The sequence below is a fragment of the Leguminivora glycinivorella genome, chromosome Z, assembly GCF_023078275.1.
Source record: "Leguminivora glycinivorella isolate SPB_JAAS2020 chromosome Z, LegGlyc_1.1, whole genome shotgun sequence".
Taxonomy (NCBI): Eukaryota; Metazoa; Arthropoda; class Insecta; order Lepidoptera; family Tortricidae; genus Leguminivora; species Leguminivora glycinivorella.
Window position 1 is genome coordinate 17,263,270 of NC_062998.1, and position 19,427 is coordinate 17,282,696.

The window sequence follows — 19,427 nt, forward strand, 5'->3', positions numbered from 1 at the left end:
ATTTACTTCTTTAAGTTTTAGTGTTCAAGTCCGTATCCGCTAACCGCCATAAACGTACATATGCGTATAGGGTAATGTGTCCGGAACGCGTATTGCTCACAAGCTTGGATAATACCTAACACCGTACGCAAGGTTACGTAAAATCGCTAGTTTTTCTCCTCCGAAATGACAAAATACAGGAAACCACATACATGCGTATTCTAACCAGCAGCCGGCATCCAGTTGCAAAAGTTAAAGGCGATGAAAGTTGTAGTTAAACGCACTTGACACTTTCATGCACGGCGGCGCGGTTGACCCGCGTCGGCTAATGGTCTTCTAGAGAACGGCTGTAATCATGCCGAATTACACGCTTCATGGAAACACATCGTCCGCTTTCTATACGCTTTCGTACTTAGACTAAACATGGAGTTGCACTCACTCTCTTCTTGCTATTCGTTGAACTAATAATATAGTATTGTTCCAGTACATACATATTACATACTATTCATATAATTATCAAAATATATATCAAAAGTGCGTAGCGGTAGCTAAGAATTTTGGTTTGCTTCTGTCTCGTGTCTTCAAATTACTCGTATTATTTTGAGAAATTAAGGGTTTCATTATTATTACTACTAAAAATATTTATGATATTTTTTTATTTTCGCTTTTTTAACAATACGAGTATGTATTGTTTGTACACTTAGATATTTATATCCTATCCATGCGGTATCGAATCTAGAGCTAATATTGGCGTGTCTTAAAGTTTGAATCGGGCCGTGTATTCGATTATGACTTATGAAGAAACTTGTAAGTAAAGCCATGAGAAGCACCAATGCACCTGTCTGCCACATTTAAAACAGCTTGTATTTAATGCAATTGTAACAAATCCATACTAATCCATACTAATATTATAAATGGGAAAGTGTGCGTATCTGTTTGTTTGTCCGTCTTTCGCGGCAAAACGGAGAGACGAATTGACGTGATATTTTAAGTGGAGATAGTTGAAGGGATGGAGAGTGACATAGGCTACTTTTTGTCTCTTTCTAACGCGAGCGAAGCCGCGGGCAAAAGCTAGTATGTATTATAAATGGGAAAATATGTGTGTCTGTTTGTTTGTCCGTCTTTCACGGCAAAACGGAGCGACGAACTGACGTGATTTTTTAAGTGGAGATATCTGAAGGGATGGAAAGTGACACAGGCTACTTTTTGTCTCTTTCTAACGCGAGCAAAGCCGCGAGCAAAAGCTAGTATTTTAATATATGTAATTATAAAATTTACCCACATTATTTTACAAGAAACCATTAAGTTAATTAACACAAAATATATGTATTCTGAAAATACTTCCAGTAAAACCAGTTTAAAATTATCGATATCCTGTCATGATTTAAAGCCAACATGCGATAAAATCTGATACTGATAATACATATGCTCGAAAATAAGGTAAATGATAAATTGTTTGGATAGTTTTGGAGTTAAATAAGCCTTTTTAAACGATTACAATAGTTATTTGTTATACAAGAGTGCAAAGTTGTATTTTAACGCCGAGTGTGGAATTGAAAAACGAGCAAGCGAAAGGATTCTATAGTTGAACCACGAGCGAAGCGAGTGGTTCGAGACTAGAATCCTGAGCTTGCGAGTTTTTCAACACACGAGAAGTAAAATACATTTGCACCCGAGTGTAACACAAAACTTTTCCCCTCACTATAGCGAGGAAAGTACAACGCAAAAAACGCCTTTATCACTGCTTCCAGTAGTTCCATAGGTGGTAAAACATCTTCATCACTAGATTAACCCACTTTTATCAATTTTAAAGCAGAAGATTTGCCTCTATTCAAGGTCAAATTACTTTACCCACTAGTGGATAAAATGCGTTTTTACCCGCTGGTATTAACGGACAAAACACGTGTTTCCGAGCTAGTGAGGGGAAAATAAAATAATAGCTTGTTCGTTAGGTAGGTACTGATTTAGCTATAGGCAAAATAATTACATCTTTATGAATAATAATCTAGGAATTTTAGGAGTGAACTTAATTCTTTGAAAACCAGGGTTGGCTAACTAGATAAGTAGTTTGTTTACACGGTCGAAAAGTCTAACTACAGAACTATACTAACGGGTGGCCCTTTGCGGCCACGTAAAATAATATTAATAAGTAATAACTTTCCTAATAGGTAAGATAAAATCGATATAGATTTAGTTAACAGCTTCAGAGTAGGTATAGAATTAACGTTGGATCTTTTTTACCTTTATTTTATTTCTGAGTTTTAATATAAGTAATAAGTACCTACCCTATTATTTATACGCAATTTGCACATGTCTGAAGTCTGTATTGCAATCCGAACGAATATTTACTGTTGGTGAATACCTTCAAATGTCGATTTGTAGTAGATATTCTGCATCCTGTACACATACTTCTGTTCTGTAGGCAGCTACGAAACAATGGTATTGTTCCTAGTCAAGGTGACACTCGCTTGCGCTACGATAACGAACCTCTTTGTGCGTCTCTATCAATATTTTATATTGATGCGACAATGAGTGATTGTTGCGTTTCGTTCTACGGAGCGTAAAAAAAATGGCAAGTTGGCTACTCATCCAGGTGACAAACATCGTTTGAAACTCAGCAGACTATAACGAAATTAAGGAAATCATATATATAGAACTGACAATAGAGCATATTTCGGGGTCACGAAGTAGCAAGTCTGTAGGTATACTATAGGCATGCAGCTACTTATTGTTATTTGAATAAAAATTAGGTAGGTTACCAGACACTAATTACAAAAATAATAAAAAAGCTTACATCAGACAAAAGTCCTTATGATCTTTGAGTACCTATTTAAAAATAAATATATTTCACTCACTCATGTTATCTCCAATATAAAATCTTGACTTAAGGCAGATTTACACTACACACTTCTCCCGCTGCGGAGTTTACTTTTTAAAGTCTTACGCCGTGTCTTGCGTGGGCGACGGTCGCGCGACCGTCGCCGTCGCGTCTCATACTTCCATATCGATAAGGTTTGATTTCGTATGCGTCGCATCGCCGTCGCGCGACCGTCGCCCACGCAAGCCACGGCGTTAGAATTAATTGATTCGAAGTGATCGAAAATCGCACGTGATCTGTTGCAACGTACGCGGGCACGTGGACAGACCTAGAGCACATGGTCCTCCAGCTTCAGGTACCTTCTTCCGGGACTCACACAAACCCATAATAACATTAGGATGCAACTTACCGGGCACATGCTGGTCGTTGAAGGTGATAGCGACAGTGTGCGTCGCAGGCGAACTCGGCGTAAACGCGGCGGCGTATCGCTGCGGGCCTAGGGCGCGCACCGAGCTGCGCACCAACGCGCCGTCCCCGTCGCGGACCTCCAGCTCAGGTGCCCCGGCCCGGCGCCCGCGCAGTCCACTTCAATACAATACGAAATTTTAATAGGTTGCGTTTGTCCATTTGAGGAAATTTGACAATGTAAGGTACATTCGAAAATATCGTTTGCAGTTCTTATCGAAATCTTAATCTGTGGGAGTAGCTTTAACGCATCGGCGCGTTTCTATCGCACTTAAAAATAGTGTGAAAAGGATGGACTTTATCACGCGACCGTGCCGCGGGCACCTGTTTACAATACATTTATCTATCTACTTAATGAAACATAATATTTCACGAATAGAATTTATATTAAAAATTTAAGATATTTATTATTCAGTGTATAAACTAGAGCTGAAATCTCGAAAAAACTTAGTATCTAACCACGAACATATTCTAATAATAATTTAATAATCTTTCAAATTATGTTATCTACCTCAGACTCCATACGGATGGACCAGTCGGTTCTTGATATACGAGCATATAACAAATTAAATTTCGGCAACAATTCCTGGCTTCGCAATAAGACTATCATAGAAATTAGCATAATTGTATAGGAGATTCTGTTTGCAGCAGTCCTATTTGAATACTACAAACTTGTTAAAATTGTTGTTCGGTCATATTTAGATGACTTCTGACTGGCCTCATTTTTTAGATAATATTTACTTATGTATTTTAATTTATCATTTATCAACCAGCTTAATTATTAACAAAAATTCATTAACATTAAATCACAAACATTTCCCGCACAATTTTTTGTTATTAAAATTGGGTAGTAGGATAATTAACATTATTATTTTTAGCGCAATAATAATCCGTTAATAATTCCCCCTTTTACGCACGATGTGTGGGACGCCCAGAATAATCCCCCTTACATCGACTGATCTGTATCTATTTTGATAACAGGCTATTTTAAAGATCACTAATTGGTTTAATTCTACTACCTAACATAATATAAAAAGTATTATTTATTTGCTCTAATATATCGACAGGTAATAAAGTTTGCAAGGCTATTTTGCATGCAAATATTAGCATGGCGTGGAAATCGGAGCAGCAGTTCACCCTCACAGACATCGCGACGCTGCAGAAAATAACCACATTGTTTAAAATGCGAGGAAACTCTTCGGAGCAGCGTCGATTTAATAAAAGGGAAAACATTAACGAGTGACTTCAGCTTTTGACTTCTTTTTTTGTGAAACAAGTTGAACGTTTACGGTACAATAAACGTAGTGAATTTATGCCATTGTAGTTGATTAGCCTAGCCGAGCAAAATAACAGAAAGATTCAAATGGACATACTTTATATAATAACATTAATATCTGGGCAACCGAGCTTCGCTCGGTTCTGTTTCGTATCCTTGACATGTGTCGCCATCTAGTTCAAAAATGAATAGTACCTACATCGAGCGAAAGAATTCTCAGCCTTAACAACACAACTACTCCACACGAGATGGCGCGCATTTCGCCACAAAAACTCAAATAGTGTATTTTCTATTCGTTTTAGCCTTGACCTGTGTCGCCATCTAGTGTTTGCAATAAATAGTACTTACATCAACCGAAAGAATCTTATACTATTAAACGAGCAATTCTTGTATATTTATTTATTTATTTATTTATCTATTTATTTATTTATACCGACGATCTCGGAAACCGCTCTAACGATTTCGCAGAAATTTGTTATGTGGGGGTTTTCGTGGGTGAAAAATCGATCTAACATATTCTTAGGTCCCGGAAACGCGAATTTTCGAGTTTTCACGTGTTTTTCTTCGCGCGCCATCTCGTGTGGAGTAGTTGTATTGTTGAGACAGAAGTCTTTCGGTTGATGTAAGTATTATTTACTTCAAAGACTAGATGGCGACACAGGTCAAGGCTAACACGAATAGAAAAATACACTCTGAGCTTTTGTGACGAAACGCGCGCCATCTCGTGTGGAGTAGTTGTGTTGTTAAGACTGAGAGTTCTTTCGATTGATCGATGTAGGTACTATTTATTTTCGAACTAGATGGCGACACAGGTCAAGGATACGAAACAGAACCGAGCGAAGCTCGGTCGCCCAGATATTTCTGTCTTAACAGTACAACTACTGCACACGAGATGGCGCGCGAAGAAAAACGCATGAAAACTCGAAAATTCGCGTTTTCCGGGACCTAAGGATAAGTTAGACCGATTTTTCACCCCCAAAAACCCCCACATAACAAATTTCTGCGAAATCGTTAGAGCGGTTTCCGAGATCGTCAGTGTAAATAAATATATATATAAATAAATAAATAAATAAATATACAAGAATTGCTCGTTTAAAAGTATAAGATTACTTTTTAAACTAATAGGTATTTATATTACTCGTAAATAGATAGGTAAAGGTCAGCAACACTCATACTAACACATACTCGTAGGTATCTGATATTCCAGGCGCCCAAAGACTATGGTGACTGCTCACATTATAGGTTAATTATTTCAGCGAACTGATATCAAAGTACTACATATTCGCAAATTCCTCAATTTTTGAAACCTTATAAATTTTCTGTTTTCATTGTCACAAAAAGACTTTCGGAACCCAAATGCTTTAAAGATTAAACGATTACAGGCGATATTGAAGAAAAGAAAATGATGAATAGCATTATACAGAAAAATCATAATGATAATATTTAAGTAAATATTTGAGAAACTGTTTTGTTAAAGATACAATTGCACGCTTAAGCGATCCCTTTCCCGGGGGTGACAGAATAATAGAGCACTCAGGATAACGTTTCGAAGGGAATATGAACAACAAGCGGGATATATTTTTACCGTCAATTCACTGCCTTATTATTTTGAATTATTGGAATATTCTTTTTGCGTGACACAATAGAGACTTGATTGCTCAGGTGCGACATTGATATTTTATGCTACAAATTGCACTGATAGTTTCCAACATATTTACAACACATATAGATCCTATAATTGTTTGGTATACAGTTAAATACAATGTTTGTAGGTATTTAACTTTATCACACAATAATAAAATTCGTAACTCGTGTCGATTTAACACTCCTTTGATATAAAAAGTAAACGACAATCGTTTCGAATTTCCTCGTTTTCGCACATGTTTGGACAAATTTACTTTTAATTTCAAATTCATTTACTTATTTAGAGAATAGAATACGAATACCTAACACACATGATCACCGTTGGCATTTTTATTTACCTACCGATAAACTCTATCAGTCTGTCAACTGTTCCATTGACTGTGGGTTGAACTTGTATTTCTTGAGCTCCTCTATAGTTTTTTTCCCTTTCAATTGGTCTGTAACAAATATCATTATGCTATAAATCATTATTAAAGATGTCGTATGGCTTTATTCCTCATAAAATTATATTTTCTCAAACATGCAATGAAATATTGTCTTTACGTTCCTTAAAATGGGCTGGGAAGTATCGCTTTTTGGGCGCAACAACTCGAGAGGACTGTAAAGGGATTTCATATTATTTTTTAGGCCTAGGCCTGCAAAGTAACTTTTTTTTATAAAATATTGTCCTTTAGAGCATTTTTTTTTATTTCATTGTATGTTTGAGAAAAGCACTATACATGCCTCGGCGTGAAAACGGATTCCCGGCCTCGTATCCCTATGTACTTAATTGGCAGGGTGCAAAGCGGGTGGAGGGGGTAGCTGAAACGATCACAGCGCTCACTACGGCCAAAATTGACATCTTAGTCGCTGACTTGCGCTGTCAAATCCATATTGCAGTAAACATTTTCATGTCGTTTTTTAGATAAATTTAATACGGGCCCAGTAAAATTTGTTATGGCGAATTGTAATAACTCCAAGAAAAGTAGCGACTAAATTCTAGCTATTTCCAAGACCGTGGTGGAAACGAAACCACCGTTTAAGTGAATAGTTGCCGTAAGAAGAAAAGTGTCTTCCAATCTCTGAAGTTTTACATAAAGTGCGTAATCATTTGATACAAGTATTGAATTGAATTTACGTTGAATTTATAGTGCAAATTTTATTGGAGGTAGAAAAACCGACGTGGAAGCCAATCCCAGTTATGTTCGAAAATCATTTTATTTGTTTCCTCATCTGCATGTGCTCCTGTTTACAAATCGAAACGGATGGACCAAAATGCGTAAACATCGAGGTTTCAATGGGAAGAAGGAGCACGAGAACAATAGAAGCAGAAGCAGTCCATCCACTGAAGGCTTATCACATTTTAAATAAAATTCCTGAGAACTTATTTCATCGCATTGATGATTACATATTTGATGTGATATCTGCTAAACCTCCAATATTTTCAAGTAAATGAAACAAGTTTTTGTAATGTATACTATAATTAAAAGTTATCATAGCTAGTTTGTTTTTATTTTACAATAAACCCTGTACCCTGTAAATTATATTTATAATACCTATACCTATAGTTAGCCTATGAAAGTGACATAGCATAGCAATGAACTGATCAACAATTTCAAAAGCCAATGATTTATTAATACTTTATTGCACATAGGTACAAATGGTGGAAAAAGTCTTCAATCTCTAGAAAATGCCCAGCTAGCACCAATTTCTTGTCTTTATTCATCGTCTTAGGTTGGAAAATGATTTCGTGAGCGATGGCACGAAACCCCGTTTTAGTCACCAGTTTGTTAATTTCTCACTGAAAACACAATTTTAATGTTATTGACGATAATGTTGTAACCACCATCGTCCAAAATTGTCTAATATAGTAAAATAACACAAGATTTCATAATTTTTTTCACAATGTTTACTTACTTCTCGCTTGAAAGCGGCGACAATATTGTCCATAATGGTCACCTGTCACGTGGCGTGTCGTCGCGCACGGTCCCAATAGTACATTACATCAGAGGCCGGGAAAATGAGGATTTCCGGCCAAGTGGGTTTAGTGGGTATATATGGCCGAGCGAGCGTGCGAGCGAGTATAATGTAATCATTATACTTACACATGTAAAGGAAAAATTTCAATGAAATGCTATTAATAAGTACTTAAATCAATTTACTAATTACTACATATTTGAATAACATTCATAAGTACATTTAAACCGCGGTGAATAGGGATGACTGGAGTGAATGCGTATAAACGAAGCTTAAAAAATGCTTGTCAGTTACAGTTTCTTAATAACTTATTCAAATTGCTTCATACAAAATGTAATGTAATTTTCAGTCGAATTATTAAATTCCAGTGATTATCGTTTCCCATTAAAACCACAATTGGACTTTAATGAAACTGTGCACATACAAAGGCGGTAAATATTTTTTCCCCTCACTAGCTCGGAAAACCTGTTTTGTCCTTTAATACCAGCGGGTAAAAACGCATTTTGTCCACTAGTGGGTAAAGTAATTTAACCTTGAATTAAGTCAAATTAACTGCTTTAAAATTGATAAAAGTAGGTGAATCTAGTAATAAAGATGATTTACCACCTGTGGAACTACTGGAAGCAGTGATAAACGCATTTTTTGCGTTGTAGTTTCCTCGCTATAGTGAGGGGAAAAGTTTTGTGTTACACCCGGTGCAAATGTATTTTACTTCTCGTGTGTTAAAAAACTCGCAAGTTCAGGATTCTATTCTCGAACCACTCGCTTCGCTCGTGGTTCAACTATAGCATCTTTTAACTTGCTCGTTTTTCAATTCCACACTCGGCGTTAAAATACAACTTTGCCCCCTTGTATAACAAATAACTATTTCACCACACCTACATAAAGGCGTTCTTTGCTATTGATAGCAAAATTGCATTTTATCCACAAGAGTGCAAAGTAATTTCGTATGTAGTAGTAGTAGTAATTCACGTATAAATGATGATTTTGAATCATAAATGTTAAATAAATTGAAGTACTTTATTTATTTTGATGTTTTCCAGTTCATATTTTCATAGTGTTAGTGTGGTGAAAAATTTTGTGTTTCACTCGGTGGCAAAGTTTGTTTAACCTTCGTGCCTTGATACTTACCCTCGCAACACTCAAGATTCCACTTTTTGAACCACTCGCTACGCTCGCGGTTCAATATTGGAATCTTTCGCTTGTTCTGGTATCAATATTGGCCCGTGCGGTTAAACAACAACTTTGCCTCCTTGTAAAACAAATAACTATTTATAGTATTTATTGCTCCAGTTTATGTGTAAAACAAACGTATAATAATGCAAAAACAAGTTGTTTATGAAAATGTGAGACGAATTCGTTAATAATTACTTTCCAATAAGACATACTTTATTTAAAAGGACTTATTGCAAGTACAGCGTTTGAGAGCATTCTAGCTACCCGTTTAGAGCGTAACTACATTTGTATGGAGAACAAAGCTTCCTGAAGGCTCTTAAGTATGAGGATCAGCGCTCACCTGAAACGAGCGTGTGCCGCATCGGTTTCAGAGCGGGCCCCCCCGGTAGGGTCGCGGGGGGGCCTATTGGATAAAAAAGACTGCTGTTGTTGTTGTTTCTCTTCCACACTGCTGTAAGAAGAGTCGCGCGCAACGTACGTGCTCTCCCGTACTTCGCGCTTGAATTCTTGCTGCAAAGACAATTGTTTCACATTATTGCTGTCATTTCCAGTATAAAAAGCTGTTCATTTGGGTAAAGTTCACAGTAAGGTACAGCGGGGCAAATCCCGACTGGTGGGCAACTGTAACTGATCCATTTTCTCCATTATTACACTATTGAGTTCCACATGTACACGCGTGCCATATATAACCAGTGGACACTTTTATTAATAATGCAAACATTGTAAAACATGAAAAAAAAAATGGATCAGTTGCATTTGTCCCCCAGTCGAAATTGCCCCGCTGTGCCTTAATAATAATAATTACACAGGGGTTAAATATGGGTACAAATAAAATCAGAATGGTTCGTGTAGTTAATATACCGATCTCCCGCCGCATCGCCAATTTTGTAGTGTGCTTGATGAATTTGATAATTATAATAAAATCAGCTCCATTTCCGAACTGTTAAAAAGATTTGTAACATTGGAATATATAATAATAAGAAAAAATAGTATTGAATCCTTAACGAGGTAAAGGAATTAAAAAAGAAGAGCGTAGTGAGGGATATCAAGTTTTAAAGCCCAAGTTGGAAATAATTTGGCTACCCGTGACACATACTGCTTTTTACATCACCTGTTAGGAAATTTATACTTATGTTTTACCTGTTTACCTAATTTATTATTTAAAACCAAAAAAATGTACGAAAAATAAATAATAAATGTACATAAATGTACCTATGTATCCTTGAACAGAAAAGGTCACTTTGCTTTCTCATAGCAGGGAGGACTAGCAAGAAAGAAAAGGTCTCTTTCCGAAATGGTGATCTTAAGAACATAATCAAGTCAGGGTAAGTACCTGCTCACAGTCAAGTAACCCACACTACATAATTCTGTACGATTAATGCTTTATTTCATGTTTCAGTCGTATACCTTACTCGTATTATCTCTTATAAACTTGGCGCGTACTTACTTTCTGGGTACTATCAGCTGCAAAAGTGCATGGAGAAATTATGAATGAATTCATTGATAAATTCGCCACGCACTTTTGCATCTGATAGTACATTACAGATGTAGTGCGAAAAGGGTTTCCTTCGGAAACGTTCGTATTTGTCATGCTAGTTCAGTCAATGTCAGTCATTACATCTTGTACTAAGACTGACTGAAATAGCATGACACGTTCGTACGTTTCCGTAACAATACGGAGGCAATTCTTTTCGCCTACATCTCTGTAGGTACTCTTAAACTCACTCGAGACGTGTAGGTGTCGGAGTCGTCGTCCGCGAGCCGGTCGAGCTGCCTGTTGAACGAGCCGCGCGACATGTCGCCGAACTTGTTCAGCTGCGTGTTGCGCTTCGTCTCGCGCTCCAGCGTGCTCTGTCCGGCGTACCGGTCCGACGAACCGGCCGTCTCCAGGCTATTGAGAATATAAACGTTTTATAAACAACCTACAGATAACTAAGATGCAACGAGTGAGAACTCTTGCATATAAATTTGTTTGTAGAAAGCTTCACTTAACTTTGCATCTTACTGTTCGTGGCACGACGTATGATATGCCATCTATAGCGCGTCCAAAATTCATATCGAGCACAGTCAATAGTGATTATAACAATGTAGAGGTAGATGTAGTTATACAGTTTTAAAATTGGATTCTTTTAAATATCAAATCTTACCTGTTGGCACTGAGCATTTGTCTGGTTTTCTCTAGTGAATCCCATGAATCTTTTCTTGCATGGTACGGTCTCCCTCCGGGGTCTCCTGAACCTAAAAAAATTAAGTCTTCAATATTTTAATTGTAAAGGAAAGTAAATATTATACAAAATGAGCGCTGGGTCTACACGTTTTTCGAGGGGGGATGGCACCCCGTGAATTTTCCGAAGTTTGAATTTGGAGCCCCCCTGTACTTGACGCCTAAGCATGGCCCTTGGTTCGCCCACGACAAACACGAGGTAATAATTAGCCAATTTTCAAGCATACGCCAAATAATATTAATAGAAGATAAATTCTAAGTAATTTAGCTATGAAATTGAAACTATACATACTTAGTTGGAAATAAGTATCTAGGTAGGGTAGGTAGGTATTGTTGTAATTCACACAGTATACATAGTGCCAATTTATATAAATTTGTATAAGTAACACAAGAGAATACGCAAAACATTTGTGAAATAAAAGTCTCAATGCCCAAAAGATCACTTATGGAGTTTATGGTAATTGTATGTGGCTCGGAGCTCATGAATAGTTAGTAGCTCCTGTGTACCGGGTTGAATTTGATTGTAAACATGAATGGACCTAGACACGAGCCATTCCTGCTGTAGCGAATGCAGCGCAGTTGCGGCGGTGGTCAGTTAGTTAATTTTGCCAGCTGACCGCAACACCCTTACGTCACTTAACCGAGTTTGGTGACCAGTAGTGTTATGCCGGTTACGCCCGGCGTCGCTTTAACGACTACTTTGACGGTTCAAATAACCACTCCCAGGCTCAAATCCACGATCCTTTACTTTGTCTCTAGAACGTTTTATTATGCTTAAAATAAAATGTTTCTTTAGACAGTAAATTATGTAGACTAAATTTTAAAACTAAGAAAAATAATATCTGCAATTATAAAACTAAGAAAAATAATATACATCTCACAATATTGGATTTTGACATTTCGGAATAACATTTTTCCTTTTAAAATATTTATTTTATACATTTTATTTTAACGAAACCGACATTAATGGACCGATCGGAGTGCTAATAAAAGCATATCGATTGCTAAAATAATTCAAACAGACTTAAAAAAGAGGAGTAAGGTGAAATACCCCATAATGGACGGTGATGCCATTATGGACAAAAAAACACAAATCCTTAAAAATAAGTATCTAAAATTAGTTTCTAAAACTGTCGGCTATGTACCATAAACTAGAGTTGTAGAGCTGTTTCATTTTGAAGTTTCAATTAATTCGGTTATTTCTGAAGGATTTGGCGACAAGATAAAATTCATCAGTTTAGTGAAAAAAATATCAAGATGAATTCTTAGTAATGTTGCTAAGAGAGTTGAGTTCATGTATAAAATAATAAAAAAATAATACTCGGTGTAAACTTGAATGCGTTTTACTTACTGCATTAGGCATGAGATAAGGTATAAAACATACTAGTTTGTTGCTCCAAAGACCCGAAACCGAAATCTGCCTACCTCCGATGATGGACAAGGAACAATTTACAAAACCAAAATTTACAAGAAACAATCCTATGTTAAAATAACTCGTACTAATTGTATTTATGGTATATAATATTGACTCATTGAGTATCAGTTGGCTTTAAAAGTAACATTTTAAACTTATTTCACTGTCCATAATGGGGGTCCATTACTGGAGAACTGCCGTCCATAATTGGAGAAAAAACACCTATTTTTAATTTGTTAATTATGAAGAAACCAATAGGAGTATCCATTCTGCAATACGCTTGAAATGTAAAAGAAGGATAGGACGTTCAAGATTTAACACGCTTAGCGGTAGAATTTTTACATTTATGAGTGAAATATCAAAAAGAGGCGAAAATTTTTCTTAAACTGTCCATGATTGGGTCCGTTACCTTACATAATTGGAATACGTACTTGGGCTGCCCAGTCTCCTCGCGCGGTCAGCCTCCAGCGAGGAAAAAGGGCTGCCCTGGTCCAGGTTGTCCTGTGAGCCGCTGTACGAGCTGTACATCTTGTAGTTGCTCCGCTTCTCCACCACGCGCTTAGTGGTCGTCACCGGGCTGTAATGCTCCGTGGGACTGCTCACTCTGATACAATGTAATGTTAAGTGAGACTATTTCACAGATACGGGTAAGATACGCAATTTAGCAGAATAAGCTAAGCATAAGTAGGTAGGTGTAGACACTGCACAGTCCAATGTTCAAATTGTTTTAATGCAACTAATGTTAATAAAGCAGTTAACTAAGTCGCGCCAGTTGTGTTCGTCCAAGACAGTTATATAAATAATTAAGTAGAGGCTCAGCATCAGACCTCAGTTATGCATGTTTTCTTTTAACATTTTCTCGTGTTCAATTGGTTTCTGAATTACCTACTCTAAAATGTGTTATGTAACATCCTTTAGAATCAGAGTTTGAATGGGATCGTAATACAATGCAATGCGCGTAATGGAATATGAAATCATGCTTACCTGTTAATCGGACTTGAAGTGCGGTTAAGCGGACCGTCCTTTCTCGCCAGCGGACTGGCCGTGCGCCCGATGGGGCTGGCGGCGCGGTACGGGCTCGCGGCCCGATACGGACTTGTAGAACGGTTCACGTCAAGTCGAGACCCATTCCCAAGGTGCTTCGTTGTTATCGGACTCGTTGTTCTATTTAAAGGACTTTCCGTTTCGTACCTAGTGCTGTCTTTTCTCAAATTCCTAGATGTTGAGTATGCGGAATCTATTACGTCATAGCTTTTCTCCTTAAGATCCGGACTAAAGGAAGCTTTGTAGTAATCTGTTGAATCGCGCCTTTCTTCCCGTCGATCGAATGAACTAGTGTTGTGTTTCGTTGTGTTTTTTTCGTAAAAATTATAACTGTTGAGCGGGCTTTCAGATCTTATCCTCGAAACTAAAATGAAAAATAATATGGGAGTAGGTATAACAATATCGTATTTTATAGCTTCTATAGTATCCAAATTTAACACTAAGAAATACTGAATGTAAAATTTAACTAGGTAAGTACTTAATCATTTTGCAATAAGTATGGAGCTTTTAAGTAAATAGATAATAATAGGTAGATACAGGATACAGGCTAAAAACTGGAATAAACATGATTACCTGGGCTCGAAATCCTTGCGTAGGAGGGACTCGCGCTGTCCCTTGGTTTCTTGGAACGCGAACCCACTCGGAACATGTGCGGAGAGCCGTGGACGTCGTATCCGTTAAAGTAAATATACAGCTGCAACAGGTTTGTCAATATTACTTAGTTCAACAAATACAAATCGTATTATTATCAAGTTTATAAGAAAAACAAAAAACATTAAGTTACTATGCATTGATGTAACCTAGTAATTAGCAGTTGGTAAATAAATATTTAAACATTAAGTTACTTCCAATGGGTATGTCTATTTGCAGTCTAGTAATATGTTTATTTGTGAGCTTAAGTGGGACTGGGCGGGAGATGTTTGCCGTAGGTAAGCCGGATGACTTCTGCTAAAACAACAACCAACTGAATTCCACGAAATCGATCCCGAGGCAGACCTCAAACGCGTTGGAGAGATAATCTTGACGCCTTTGACACTCTAGGCATGTATGTGCCGAACCAATTATTTGGAAACACTACAGCCCGATTAATATTCTGTTGTTATGCTTACTCTATGTTTTCCCGGAGCTTTAGGCATGAACGTGGCGCGATACTTGGTAGCCGAGAGTTTCTCGAGAGCGCACATGACGCTGCGTTTGTCGTGTACTATGTCGAGCTGCAAGTCGCCGCGCGCGCCGCAGCCGCTGGTATCCAGCTCGAAGGAATGCGGTTTGAGCGGCTCCGCGCCCTCCAGTGCGCCCGCGCTCAGCCGCACGCCGCCGGGCTCGAACACGTCGCAGGTGAAAGGGCCTCCCTAAATATTAAAACAAATAAATACATACCTGTATGAAAATAACGACCTATTAGGAAAAAATTCGCTTCGCGCCATGATGGTGACACTAATTAATAAGCATTTGATAATGTTAGTGAAAATTATGGTTGAGAATTGTCGCTTTAATCGCTGTGAGGGCCTACATTATTCTACGCTGTTTGATCAGACCAATACAGTCATATTCAATTCAGAGGTTCTACAACCAATGGGCAGTTAACTGATGACAATTTGAATGATAGGTACATATCTACTTATATTATATTATTTGCTCAAGATGAAAATTAAATATAGATAGCTGCGCGATCCGCCTCTCAAATAAACGTCGTCGTTGTCGTTTTCCCACCTGGATAACATTATGGCAGAAATTTCGAAAATACATATAATATAATTATTAAAACAGCTAAGTACGATTTATTTTAGTCCAATTTTCGTGATTTTTTTAAAATTGATTTTAAATGATGAAAAACTTATTTAATCACTTTAAAAACGGTGGTCTGTTTCTGATTCCTATATTAATTAAAAAAATAACGGGTGGTCAATACACAAAGATTTTCCATAATGTCTGTCTTGTGCACCAAACTAACTACTTATATCTGTTTTGCCCAATGGTTGACTGGTAGAGAATGTCTTAAGGTGTTAAGTCCGCCATTTGTATTTTTTATTCTTAATTTGTGCAATAAATTTTAAATTAATAATATTTTCCCTCAAGTATCATCGTCATTAGGCCTTGTACAATGTACATCTTTACAGATGATTTAAGCAGCGTCTCTGATCGAGCGACAGCGGCGCTTGTGACTATATAACCTCAAGTATACACAAGAAATATTTGGATCTCACTTGAATATGATCCCCCTTGTACGTGATAGCAATGGTCCAAGTGCCAGCTTCGTCTGGCTGGAAGGTGGCACTGGAGGCCGTGGTGCCGGGCGCCGAGGGCGGCGGGTGGCGGGGCTCGAGCGCCAGCGCGCGCCCGCTCGGTGAATGCGCCGTCACGTCGATGTCCTCACGCCGGGGAGCTCCTGCAAATTCAAAGATTAGATAGAACAGCCGGTTTATCTTAGGTAAAAATCGCTGTAGCTTCGACAGGGAAACGCATAGTATCCCTCTACAACTTCCAATATTAGTGCGACAGCGCTAAAGAACGCGACGCAAAGACCATCCCTATCTAGAGTGAGAATATCCAACCACTCGCCACCGCGAGAACCATTGCCTTTTTGGCTAGACTTTTTAAATGGCACCACACCCAAAAATATGGAGGATTATGTGTCAGGTTCTTCATTGTTTTCTCATGTGTCGAGAAAAAAGTACTGTAACTAAGTAATTACCAAATTAACTTTGATCAATAATAAAGCTTATCTGTCTATCCGTCTGTCTCTTTGTTAACACGAACAAATATAACCGACAAAACCAGCAAGTCGTGCCACTTCACATCGCTCATAACGCCGATCGCCAGATATTTTACTCCTAGTATAACAAACAGAACAATAGCTTCCATAAAAAAGGCACCTTATGCTTCATACGTAATAAGGACCTTTTCATCAGAACTGTTGGAATTCCAATGTGAGGACCCTTTTGTGTGGAAAGACACATATAACAGCTACCGCAAACCAGCGAAAGGAATTTAATACGAGCTCGCATTATTCGATAAACCTCAGTCATGTCTATATTTACTCTATTTGTCCATTGCTTTCAAAGCTCACAAAACAACCACAAAGTGTATTAATTTCGAAATACCTATCAGAAATCATGGTAAAGAATTTCGTGCAGAGTCTTGCGTGATGTATTTTCATATGACATCGGTGCAGTATATTTTTACTTTTTAGACAGTCAATTCAATATACCTACTTAAGTTACGTATATAATATGTGCGTCAAAAAACTGGAGTAAATAAATAAACGTATGCCTTCTTAGCAAAATAAGTAGGTAAAGATGGTTTATTTTAATAGTAAAACAGAATTTCAAATATGAGAAAATGAATATTACATTTTGGAATTTCTATTATGAAAGCGTGTTTTATTAATTTACTGCGGTTTAAGTTAAATTCACTGCAACAGCAAAATAATGTTGAATGTAAAATTTACTTCAAATTTCGTTAACTAGTTTTATTTTATCAAGTGTAAGTTTTTATTTATTCCTTTGCCTTGAACTCAATAACCACGATTATTTTAAAAAAAAAGTTCGGAAGAGTGTCGTTACAAGTTTGCTTTCATACATTAATTCTTAAGAAGCATAAGGCCCTTCTCCAATGGAAATCAATTAATTATGTTACGTATTATATGCATACGAGTCGCACTTAAGTCAGCCCAATTGTTCAATTATTAAATTCATTATTAAATAATGAATAATACATATGTCCTCACAGTGACACGATTTACATACTAATTAAACTTGCGGCTGCGATCAAAGGAATAAACCATTTCCCGCGGCTATTGCAGAATTAATATAATAAGGTGATAAAATCCTATTATGCTACAACTTTATGAATATAATTTATAGTTAGAGCTAGTTTTCAAACAGGCATGTCACACTACCTACAAACAATGTTAAAACAATTAGTAAGTATTAATTATTCCAGATAATGACACCTGGTCCCTGACGTGTTGCCCAACTTGTTTAAAACATAATTATGATCAGAGGTACGTCTGTCTTGCAGAGGCTGCAGAATTGCAGATAGTATGTACATGAAATATTAAATAGAATTCTATTCCCTGTACGTGTACACTTGTTCAGTCAGCAGCAAAAGTATCAATTGTGTTGGTCATAGATGACTTAATGAAAAAGTTGTATTATGCTTTACTTAGTCGTCGCGATGCTTTTAGACTTTAACACTTTGACGGGGCATGTGTTTGTGTATTAGTACATACTTATACATACCTGTAGCACTGACAAGCACCTCCACGATGCTGCCCACCGCGCACGGCGCCATCCCTGGCGGCGGCACCGTCACCAGCCTGGGCAGTACTCTGAAGAAGTATCGTCCGTCAACCCTAAAAATTATTTTTAAATGTTTATATTTGTTTTTTTTTTGTTTTTTTTTGCATTGGGGTAATTTTGAAGTACAGAAATGCTTGGTTAATGTCGAAAGGGGAATCTTGATATGATGGAAATACTTATGGTGATTTTATGTGACTTTAGAAATTAGACTACCTTCGAAATTACCCCTATGCACCCTAATAGAAAAATTAGGTAAGTACTATTATTTATTTTAATTTTATAATTTCTAATATTTAAGGCAATTATAGCTGTATTTATTTATTTTATGACTAAAGATATAGGTAGCTAACCTTACTCCTGTTCAATTATTGATATGTATAACATATCGTACTATCAGCTGTAAAAGTGCATGGCGAATTTATCAATAAACTCATTCATAATTTCTCCATGCACTTTTGCAGCTGATATTAAGTAAATACAGAAGCTACAGCTACTACACACAGTTATATTTGTAAAAACAATGCATGCACCTATCGAGAAATAGGGCTCTGGTGTTGCAATCCAATAAGCGGATCAAATCGCATTTTAGCCGATATCGCGACTCCTATCGAGTTTTCTCTTTGCAAGGTGGCAACAGTTTGGAACCTTATGTCGTCGACGGTGAGTACAATCTCGTGCATGCCCGCGTGCTCGGGCACAAACTCGCCGGCGCCCCGGGAGTCCAGCTGCATGCGCGACTCCTGTTCCAGGGGATTCACGATGGTGACCTTCACGTCCGACGTCGAAATCTCGTTCGATATGCTCTCTATTTTAATGTAAGTCTGGAAAAAATAAACACATATGCAGTCCAAACTGTAAGGAATAAATCTTAATAAGTTTGATATTGACTGAGCTCTATTCTAGAAAAAAATGTGGCTGTTCGTAAATTACGAATCGTAATATGATACGAGTTGAGTTGACTTAAAAAAAATATTTTGGAAACTTCATTTGTATACTATACTTCAAGCATCGTCTGATTATCATCTGATATTAAACAATAACGTTATCGGGATTTCCATTTGATTATTTTGAATAGCGTATGAAATTAGATCTAATAGATCTATCTACATATAATATTTACCCTCCCA

At 37.3% G+C, this 19,427-nt stretch overlaps 1 protein-coding gene across 1 annotated transcript in view; it reads right to left on the bottom strand.

Annotated features, from left to right (window-relative positions):
- Positions 1-19,427, bottom strand: part of LOC125240553 (filamin-C-like) — a 94,436-nt gene that overhangs the window by 47,160 nt on the left and 27,849 nt on the right. The window contains 13 exon segments of the mRNA XM_048148483.1: positions 3,207-3,353; positions 3,356-3,382; positions 6,525-6,619; positions 9,655-9,824; positions 11,040-11,205; positions 11,462-11,552; positions 13,384-13,556; positions 13,937-14,360; positions 14,570-14,690; positions 15,106-15,348; positions 16,204-16,385; positions 18,241-18,353; positions 18,946-19,121. Of these exon segments, the coding sequence (XP_048004440.1) occupies positions 3,207-3,353; positions 3,356-3,382; positions 6,525-6,619; positions 9,655-9,824; positions 11,040-11,205; positions 11,462-11,552; positions 13,384-13,556; positions 13,937-14,360; positions 14,570-14,690; positions 15,106-15,348; positions 16,204-16,385; positions 18,241-18,353; positions 18,946-19,121 (2,128 nt within the window).